Source organism: Alligator sinensis, unplaced genomic scaffold (genome assembly GCF_000455745.1).
Source record: "Alligator sinensis unplaced genomic scaffold, ASM45574v1 scaffold360_1, whole genome shotgun sequence".
Lineage (NCBI taxonomy): Eukaryota > Metazoa > Chordata > Crocodylia > Alligatoridae > Alligator > Alligator sinensis.
Genome location: NW_005842337.1, coordinates 1,247,949 through 1,258,884, shown reverse-complemented (window position 1 = coordinate 1,258,884; position 10,936 = coordinate 1,247,949). Strand labels below are relative to the sequence as shown.

The 10,936-nt window shown below is 41.2% G+C and overlaps 2 protein-coding genes across 2 annotated transcripts in view; both read left to right on the top strand.

Moving 5' to 3' along the window:
* CUNH5orf47 (chromosome unknown C5orf47 homolog) overlaps positions 1–2,192 on the top strand; it is a 15,370-nt gene extending 13,178 nt beyond the window's left edge. Inside the window, exon 6 of the mRNA XM_025210158.1 lies at positions 1,116–2,192. Coding sequence (XP_025065943.1) covers positions 1,116–1,188 — 73 coding nt within the window. The 3' untranslated portion in view covers positions 1,189–2,192. The remainder of the gene's footprint in view (positions 1–1,115) is intronic.
* Positions 2,193–4,988: 2,796 nt separating this feature from the next.
* The window catches only part of NSG2 (neuronal vesicle trafficking associated 2), a 58,685-nt gene continuing 52,737 nt past the window's right edge, over positions 4,989–10,936 (top strand). The window contains exon 1 of the mRNA XM_025210161.1: positions 4,989–5,036. The gene's annotated coding sequence lies outside the window, so the exon portion shown is untranslated. The remainder of the gene's footprint in view (positions 5,037–10,936) is intronic.

Sequence of the window (10,936 nt, the reverse complement as noted above, 5' to 3'; positions counted from 1 at the left end):
TTTCCCTCTGATTTATGGTATATCTCCAAGGATTAGCCATAATATATTTAATAAATTTGGGTCAACATACTTTTAAAGTTTCTGCTAAAGCACATATATACAGTATTGCCAAGTCTCATGATTTTTGGCATTGTTCTTAAAGTCTACACTTTGGGAATGTGAGAAACTTAGCTCTTTCTTGTATATATATATTTATATTTTAAATATATATAAAAGAAAGAGCTAAGTTTTTCACAGTCCCAAAGCACAGACTTTAAGAACAATGCCAAAAATCAGGACAATACTGTATATATAAACATAGTGTATAAACATAGACATTTGTATGTAAGCATGTAGGAAAGTGCAGAGGCTAGACCGTGTACGGCATTCAGAATTATTTTGCACTACACATTTTAGCTTGCTGGCAGTGTCATGCCACTTGAAGAAGTTTTCAGTTATATGAATATAGCAGTAAAACATTCTCATCTGGTGAAGAATGCTGTCACAGGATTCTGAATGGCATAAGAGCAGGGTCACATGAGTATGCGTGTAATTTTAAACACAGTGAACTAAATCCTTCAGCCTGACCTCATTTCTCAATGCAGAATCTAAGTTCGAGGGATGCAAAATCACTTTATTCCTGCCATTCCACTCCCTCTTGTCCCAGCTGCAGTCCAAGCCCAGGGGCCAATTTAGCTGCACTTCCATTTTGACCAACATCAGACCTCTTCTCATTTATATCTGGCTGCAATGGCTTATATAAATCCATTCCAGGAACTGGTGCTGACTGAAGAACACACAGCACTCTAGCCATTCTGTTTTTCCGCAGTCGTGGTCCCTAGGTTGGGGACAGTGAAGGTGTGAAGTATGGGGAAGTGGTGATACTGTGCTACTATATGATACCCATTAATCCTAAGGTGGCTCCATAAGCTGGTGGAGCATTACCAACAGACTTAACAGGGCTAAGGATCTTGCCTAATATATATGGAAGGATTCCCCCAAATAGACTACAGTATTTTTGGTATTCAATTGATGAAGGAATCAGAATAGAACCTTTACCATTAGCTGAGTGCTATAATAGTTAAAAGCATGATCGTTATGAACAGGCTTAAGTTATGTCATCGTTTTTTCCTTAGGACGAGCCCATCTTTGGATGGATGTAGCATGAAAATAAATGAAGATTCAATTTCAACTGCTGTTTTAAATTAGTGTTCATTGTTTGTCTCATCCAACACCTGTTGGCGTCAGTGTAAAGACTGCAAATGGCTTCACTGGGCATTGGATCAGGGTCCATATTTGTTTGAAGTATATCTTGGAAGCATTTTAGTTTCAGCAGTTTATTTTAATATGGGTTAAATTAAACTGTTCAGTTAAAGAAATCTTTGTTTTTCAAAAATCTCTATTAAGCATAATTCATCACTTAGTCATTGTTAATTTTTGAAAGCTTTTGAATTGACACAACATTGTGACAGTTTACCGGCAAAAGAATAGAAATACAAATTTTATGCTAAAACTATATATTTATGTTGTTATACTCTGTAGCTTGTCAGAACTGTAAACAAACATGAATTCAGTAAAATAAAATTTCACACAGGATGTGTACATTGAAAATGAACTACTTTCATTCCCATTCATTTTAATCATTTTTGTTTTATTGTATGAAAAATAATATGCAATCAACCTTTGGTTCAGTCATCCATTTATACATGAATCTCAGCAAGGATTTTGAATAAGAATCCAGGTGAATACTTTCTGCTTCACTCATCATCAGGCCCATGATGAGAGCATCATAATCAAAATGTATTGTTTATCTGACTGCCTTTAATAATAACATGAGATGACTCTTTGTGTTATAGAACTTCATACTTGGAGTTTTCATGGACTGTTAACATCTTTTTAAGTGGTAAATTGTGTAAATGGGACATGAAGGCCATGTAAAGAATTTTCAATGTATGCATTTCATTTCTTTAGCTAAAACATTCACCTGGCATTTTGAGACTATTTTTATTCTTCTGAAAGAATGGTTTCTCAGCATTTATACATATAATGACTAAAACTGTAGCAGCACTGAGCTTTAATAATATACTAGCATTGTGTCATCAAGCAGCAGAGCATTTAGGAAGGTTTAGATGCAGTTTTCCTAATGGTAAAACTGCAAGCAAATACTAGAAAATGTCTTTCGGATGGAGAGCTCTGACATTAAAGTTCTCATTATGAACAGTGATTTGTGTAGAGCAATAGTTTAATATTGCTGAAAATAGCTGACATTTCAGCTTGGGAAAAGAAGTCAGAAAGAAAAGTATTCAGATAAACACATGGTCATTTTCTGTGGCAGAGCATAGATTTATAAGTGCTCTGATATTTGATAGCTGATATCGACACATTTAGGGTCAAGTTTTTATTGAGATATGGGTTTGCCATTCTTGCTCTAGTTCTTGCTGGCACTTCTATTCAGGGGCAATGGAGTAAGCTAGTTAACACCCAGCATATTGCTCCTGATTTAGTGACTGCAGTGGGCCTTTATAGGAGCTTCTATGCTTGATTTACCCACTCTCTTCTCTGGGCATGCCTATGCTTTGCCTCCACTTTTACTTCCCAGCTTACTCCAAGATGCTCTGATACCTGGGGCTGTAGCAGTCAGGTAGAGGGCCTCTTGTTTGATCCAGAGGTGGCCAGCCTAGCTTAGTGCAAAGGAACCATCAAGTGATGCTGAACATGACATAGTTTCTATCTTAGCAGTAATGTGTTCTGGCTCCAAACAATAGTAGCTTGGTTTCAATACACTGGCATAAACAGAATTGAGTCCAGAAGGTAGAGAGCAGACCAGATGCCATTCACACTGGCAATGTATATTCAAGCACCCACAATGCAGCAAACAATACTCTGATTACAATATTTTATGTTTCTTAATATGAAATGCTAAATGCAAGGTGCAGAAGAAAGAACATGTATTTGTATTGTATAAAAACATACCCATGTGAACCAGGCAAATGACCACTTCAACAAAGACAAAACAACTCCCTTCTCCCCCTCAAGGAGCTGGCACAGATGAGAAATAAATTATTTTAAATCTTTTCATTAGAAGGAACCAGATATAAATAGTGGGACCTCAGGGCAGGATCTCAGGTGCCTGAGAGTTCAGAAAACAAATGACCCTCTCCTGAGATTCCCTTAGCAATCACCCAGAGAAGAGAAGCATGAGGCATATCATTTTGCTGGTTCTGGACATTATTTTTTGCCCTTATTTTTCAAACAGCAAGTCAGTTCCTTTGAGTTTTTTAATAAGAAATCTAGTTTGCTGTGTGAGCTGTGAAGGCACATGTGTGAAATTAGAAATAACGATCTGTACATGTGGATTGAGAAGCAAATCCGTAGATAGCAATCTAGGGCTATGGGCATGTTAAAAGAGAAGTGAAGCTTGAGGCAGAAACCTGAAGCAGATCACATCATGGCAGCTCTGTGCAAGCCAGTGGACCATGCATTTGAATGCATGAGACACAGGCAGGCTGTGTACTGAAAGGCAGGCATTTGAACGTGTGACCAATTTAGTTCTGATTCACCCAGCAGTAAAATTTGTTGCTGTTGGGACAGAGCTAACAAATGCCTAGGGATTGCATTATGTGTCTTCAGATTTTTAAAATCAGGATGGCCAGCAGGTGTGCTGTGTGTTTGCAGCTTTTATAAACTAGGACAGCTTGACTTGCCACTAACTTGCTCATGTCGCCCTGCCATAATGCAAACCCTGACACTGTAAAAGTTAGCACATGGACAGATGAACATGTTAATCTGCTGTAGCAAGTCCAACTGCCACAATTTTTAAAAAGCTGCAAGCACATGACTCATCCCCCAGAAGCAATATAGCCCACGTCTGTGTGGGAGGGCCAGCTGGGATCCAAAGATCCCCATTGTCCACAGCTGCCCAGTAACAATGACATTTGCAGTGACCACCTCTAGCAGCAGCAAGACTGACAGGAATGGCTTTGTTGAGAAGCTGTAGGGTCTGGGAGCTAGTTGATTTCAGAAACATTTTGATTTGGTATTTTCAAAATTAACTTTCCTCAAAAATCCCAGCTTGAGGAAAATGTCAATAAATTGTTGACAATTTGGACCATAACAAATTTCATGGAAATAAAATCCCCTGCATCTGTAAACCCTGGCAAGAAATACTCTGGAGTAGAATTAATGGTGCCCACCTGGTCTGGTTACTTATGGTTAGTCAGCAGCATTTCTCTGTACCTCCATTCAGGATCTTACCACCTTACACTTTATTGGGATATTAACACTTAGCCATAACAGCAATCAGTAAAAATCAACATTGTTAAGATGAGAAATATTGTTAAGTATTTGATTGCTGATTATTTCAGCAGAAGCATTCAGCTATTCTGGGATTTTGAACAATCTATAAATGATGATGAGTGCTATTTGCTAGCATGATTAGAGCTTAACTAGAATTGTAAGGTGCTCTTTGGCAAAGTTGGAATTCAGGGGGCCTGCATTCGAGCCACCTCCAATAGCCATCCTCACTATTTAAAAGTATCGTCAACACTTCTAATACAATTTTGCACGACCTCTAGTTGAAGGGTGACCTTTAGCAGGCAGTTGAGTTTTGTAGCTCCCTTGAGAAATGGCTTAGAGCAGATTTCACAGTATATATGTAACCTTTAGTGTATGGGTAAAAAAAGGTCCTTCCATATAAAAAAACCTAGGCAAAACTATTTATTTATAGTTCCTCTACAAATTTTCAGTGACATAAGCAAGGTTTCTGCTTTGGTTAGTAGTTTAATTTTGTAAACATTTACACAGTTATAATAATAAGACCCTGACTTCACAATAAGCAAGATGGCAATGCATTGATTTATTCAGTAGACGTTTTGCACCAAATCATATTAGCAAATGAAGTTGTTTTTTTCAATGGCAGGCTATCTTCTTTGATAGCCATATACATTCACACTGGGGTGGGAGGGTTGCCTGGGGAGTCTATCATGCCCTTGGCTTCAGTCTCGTCCACAGTGAGACTGCACACGTGGACAAGATCTCTTGAAGGACTTTGGTGACTGGTAAGTAACTTCTCTTTCTGGGTAAAATCTATGGAAGAACTTTAAGTTCTCAGGGGGGGCGTTTCATGAATATTCACAAGCAGTCACTTTTAGCTTGCTGAAAGTGCTACAGGACTTAGACTGACTGAAGAAAATGCATGTTTAAAAGTTTTTACTTATACTGTACCTTGTAAAAATCAATACATGTATTTACATTTTCATTTGGCCGAGGCAAAAAGATAAGGACGCCTCTAAGGAAAGGGGAATTACACCTTAATCCAGGAAGATGCAAAGCGCTTCCTGAGAGACGCCGAAGGCTCTCGCCTATCATTGATTTCAGCATCTGTTAGGACTGGCTTTTTTGCTGCTTCTACCATGGATCTATGTGTCATATTAATTAGAAGCTGCGTATTTATTACTCCAAACTGCAAAAGTGCTTGTGTGTCTCAGCTGGAGATGGTTTTTTTTAACTGTGAATGTTGCTGGGTTGCTTATGGACATGTCTGACTTGTGCATGCTGCTGGTGATCGTGATGAGAATAAATTGCTTTAATTCTGCTGATATGTGAAATTTCATGCATGTTTGGCATTCTTGTTCAAACAAATGATGGAGGGAGATTATAAGCACTGTGCAGTAAAGTTCATTACAGGGCTGAGAAATGCTGCTTTTCCTCCAGTATCCTGTAATCTCCTATAAAGTTTATTATTGTACATTAACATTTTGGTTTTTCCCCCCGTTATGCTTTTTTTCTTATTACCACTGTGTATGGCAACAAATTACTCCATAGTTATCACTACCACCAAACAGGCCTTGCATAAAACGTGTACATTTATTTTTTACATTATTTATTACATTATATTTAGATTGGTACTATCTCTTTAAGTAATGAAAAAGTAAAACTTCCTGAATGAGAAATTAGTCAGAGGAATATTCTCACAAGGACAATGGTGGAAGCACCATTTCTACAGACTGGACACTGGACAGGGCAAAACATTACGCGGTGTTTTATAGGAAAGAATTTTGAACATGGTAGAGAGAGATGGACTGGTAGAGGCCGCAAAGCTCTTTTTCTTCTATACTTTCTATAGTTCGCAATTCGCTGCTGAGAACATTTTAGCTAAAATGGTCCCATATTCTGGACTGATGATGAGAGGCTGGTGCAAGTATCATTTCTATAACCATGCCATGCTTATGTACTGGATTGCTGTCTCATTCCAAAGGTAGGGCCAGTTTCATACCTGGTGTAAATCTGTTGACTTCAGTGAAGTCAGGGCAGGGATACATGTGGTTTATTTAATCTCTAAAAGTTCTACACTTTTCACCTGGTGTCACTTAGGCTCTTCATTCCCTTTCAAAATAATTCTAGTGAATGGTTTAGAAGCAAAAGCTGAGCATTCATCAGACTGGTTTTTGCTTATTCCCTCACACTATCATGCTTTGGCTTGTCTGAAAGGGCTCTGCATTTTCATGACACTATCATCATCATCATGCGGAACTGTGATATTTCACATATCAGAGTGTTACTGTGGGTTTCTTTTCTCCCTGTGTAATTTTTATTGCTTGTCGGTGCAGTTCCAAATACTTGCACAACATGAGGTATATTTGTTACCCCAATCCAAAGTTTCCAATCTATATTTGATGGAAATAATATTGCTACATACATTTATGCACAATCCTCTAAGGAAATATGCATTTTGTGTATGAAACATGTTTAATGGAGAGAAATATGTGTTTAAACATTTCAGATGCCATGGGGGGGGGGGGGAGATGAGGGAAGTAAATTAATATTCACAAAAAGTAAGAGTAGATTGATTTCTATGTTGGGATTCCAGGTAGGTAAAGGTTGGGCTTCTTTGTAACTATGACAAACTTATTTACAAGTTGCAGAAATTAAAAATGTAGTGCAATGCTACATCTGAGACCCACTTACAAATCTTTGGCCTCTTGAAGGATGAGAAAAACCTCCAATGTTAATTCATAATGAGAGTGATAATTCTGTTCTGATTTGTTTAGCTGCAAATAGAAAGTAGTTTATTGCAGAACTCATTAAAAGAATAAAAAGGGGCATAATTTTTCTGTTGACAGAAGAAATGTATTATTTGATGTTCCCAAGCAGTCTCCTGTTGCTCATATTGCTGCTTTCTCTTATTGCCAGTCACTGATCTGCTCTGTGTGGGTGGAAATGTCAGACACTGTATTGGCTCTGTAATAAAATCTGTAAGTGACTCTTTGATTTGTTGTTTTCAGTTTGCTTTGCCTTAATGGTGTCTCTACAGAGCGTTTTCTCTCCTCCGCCCCATCTTTCTTTTTCTCTAGACCTGCTGATTGTTTTAAAATGGATGTTTAAAGCTATCTCACAGTTGTGCAAACTTATTAGTGTTACTTCATCTATGCTTACATAGATTGGAGTTGGCAATTTTCAGGGAAGCATTTTCAAACTAAAATGAGCTTCCAAACTTGCTAAAGTAGCCACGAGGATTTTTAATATCTCATGGAGGAGAAATGCAAGTTATTGGATTTGCTGATAAGAGAAAGAGGCAACATCTCTGCAATTTTCCCTTCCCAGCTTTCTACATTTTTCAGATGAGGGCACTGTGGAATTGTGCTTCTTTTCTGAAAAGGGACTGGGTAAAATGGCGTCTGCTTACTCATGTGTGCTCCCTGTGCAGGTTCAGAACAGAGAGGCTTAATTTAATTCCAAAAATAATATTTGCACCAGTTAGCCCTGGAAAGCAAAGGTTGCACGAGCTGGATTCTATCCTCTTTCATGTATCTTCAACAGAATTGTTTTCTTGGTCCTGTTCAGTTACTGCTGAATTTGCAACAACTTGAAATTCATTAAACAGTGCTATTGGTGATTCAGCATAGGAAAGAATGAAACCTAACTCTCTGCCCCTGAGGGACCTTGGCTCAGTAGGGCATCCGGGAGTGACAAACAGTAAAAACAGTATGTTATTAAACTATGTTGATGGGTTTGACTATATAAAGGGAACACATCTGCCATTTGCATTGCATGAACATACCTTTAGTGGGCTCAAACAGGTGGTTCTAGAGCAGGGGTGGGCAAAACATAGCCCATGGGCCGGATCTGGCTCACCAGGCTACTCTATCTGGCCTGTGGGGCCCCTCTAAAACTTAGAAAATTATTACCTGCTGGTGGCTGCCTGAGAGAGGGGGGCATGTCTGGGGGCATGTGAAGTGGGGGCTCTTTGTTCCTACCACCCCAACTTGGGCCCCTGCTGGCCCGGGCCCTCGGGTACCGGCAGGGCCCCATGCTCCTGCCCACCCACTCGCTGCCACTTCCCCCCCTGCCTGCCACCACTGCCCTTCCTCTGCCGCTTCTCTACCTTCCTGCTTGTTGCTGCTGCCTCTCCCACACTGTCCGCCCACCTGCCTGCCTGCTGCTCCAGCAGCATGAGGTTCCTGGCTGCATAACACAGCAGGAGCCAGCCCGGCCCCCCACGGTTCTCAGCTGGCTCCTGTTGTGTTGCGTGGTGTTTGTAAGGGGCGCCCCCCCCCCCCCATAAACATGTACTCACATCCCCCCTTGCACCACCATACACAAACCCGCACCCCCCCATGCACACCTGCCACCCTCCCTCTCCAAACAAGCCCCTCAGCAACCCCCCCACACTCACAGCTCCCCAAAACTCCATACCCACCCACACCCCACTCATTCACACACACCCCTACACCCCCACAAACCCCATACTCACCCACCCACACTCCCCACACCTAACCATCCCCCACAGTCCTCCCCCACACCCCACATACACACATACCTACACACACACCCATAGCCCCGCACAAATCCTTTACCTAGCCACCCATACCCCACACAGCCCTCCTTCCCCCCCACAGTATACAACAGTAAGACTTTATTTTAAGTTATTATGCAATCACCTCTATGTACACAATGTACATGCATATAAATTAGGACAAAAATATTAAAAAAAAAATCAAATTAATTTATGTTGTAGTAGATGTTTGACTTATCTTGCTTACATGTTTCAAATGGATGTATGACAAGAAAAGCTTCAGAAAGGACCCTGTCTGAAAGCCCACTAAAGTCAGTGGAAAGAATTTCTCCCCCCAGAACAGGCTCATTCTGTGCACTGAATTAAGCAGGGGCCCAATAAGAAAATAATAAATGATCATGAAATTAAGTGCATGTACAACAGGCCTGAATGTGCAGACAATCTTAATTGTGGAGCTTCCCTTTACCCTTTGCTTTTTCAGTGAAGAGTTGTTTTTTTTTCTGTGCAAATTGAAAAACAGAGTCTCTCTATCATAAGGTGTCATATTGACATCCTCGGGGGTTATCCCCAGGACTAGCTTCTTGGAATTCACTGTTACTTGAGCCAAGGGAGGAGCAGATGGCAGTAGTAGGCTGTGCTCATTTCTGTGGACCCACCTGGGTGGGGTGAGATACTTTGCCAGTTGGGTTTTGTGCATCTTTGCTGACAGCGATGGGTCACTGAGAGTTAGGAACCTCAGGCTGTGGATGGCATCGTGTTTGAGCGGGCATGCTTTCCTTTCTATTTCTTCTAGGTGTAACCCCTTCAGCCCCATCCTTATACAAACCTTGTTCCAATCCTTTTTCTTACTTGGATCCTCATCCTAGTCCTGCTTTCCTCATTTAGCAAGTCCCAGTCTCCTTGCTCATGCTCTAATCATGGTCCTCTGAACTTTCTGAGTGTCCCACTCTACTTCCAGTCTCCTTCCTCCTTCCTCAGCCATTCCCAAATCCCCCACAGTTCCTTAGTACCATTAGTGCCATTCTTCAGGTAGCTTCCCCTTCCAGCTCCTCATCTCATCTGTCTCTCCCTCCCATTCTGGTCTCCAACAACTCCTAGCCCACTGGCTCCTGGAAACACTTTTTCTTCCTTGTTTCATTATTCAAATTCTGTTCATATCCCAGCCCCAGTTTTCTTCCAGTCTTCAGTCCTCTATCTAGGCTACGTGTCCCAATCTACTTCTCCTGTCCTCCCTCCATCCACCTACTTCCTTCTGCACTGATTCTGTGTGAGTAATTAGCTCAGCAGTAAACATCTCTGCATCTTCACATGCAGTGCTATTAGGATGGACTAAACTAATTAACTCCAGAGCAGGTTAGTACTTGTATACACAAGTACTATCTTATGGTGAGTTTTTATTCTGCTGCAATGCACATGTAGATGCTGACAGGGCTGGCATGAGCGTGCTTCAGTACGGGATCTGCCTGTCGGCTAGCCCCACACCGAAGCACCCTTATGCTCCAGCCAGCACTTCCTCAACATATTGAGCTGCGTGGGGGAGCAGCCCCAGGCTGGCAGGCTGACCCCCTGTGATCCCTTGCCAGCTGGTCTGCTCCAACCCAGCTCAATGTGCTGCATACATTAACATGCAAAGGTGACACCTGGGAGCAATAAACTGGCACCAGAGTTTATTGCTGTGCATTAATTGCATGTATAGATGTGCTCTGGGTGCATCTACATGTGTGCTTTACTGCAGAGTAGATTAATTAGCTCCACAATAAAGTGTCACCATCTACACATGCACTGGTATTAGGGTGCAGTAAATTAATTAACTCTGCCATAAGATAGGGAGAGTTGTATTTTATGGTGGAGTAATTTATTGTGCTGAACCTGACCGTGGGCATAAATTGCACCTGGTTGGTCCAGCCAGCTTGGAGCCTGCTCCACTCCAGCTCACATTGCTGCTGTCCTGGGCACGTGTGTAGATGCTGCACCCGGAGCAATTTACTTCAGCTCAAATTGCTCTGGAGTTTATTGCTTTTCATTAATTGCATGTGTAGATGTACCCAGTGTGAGTGTGTCTGTGTGCCTTTGAGAGCACAAGAGATGATGTCTCCCTCTTCTCCATTTAGTTATCTGGATTTGGCACAGGCAGCAGCATCCAGAGCTGCAATTGTAGGGGAA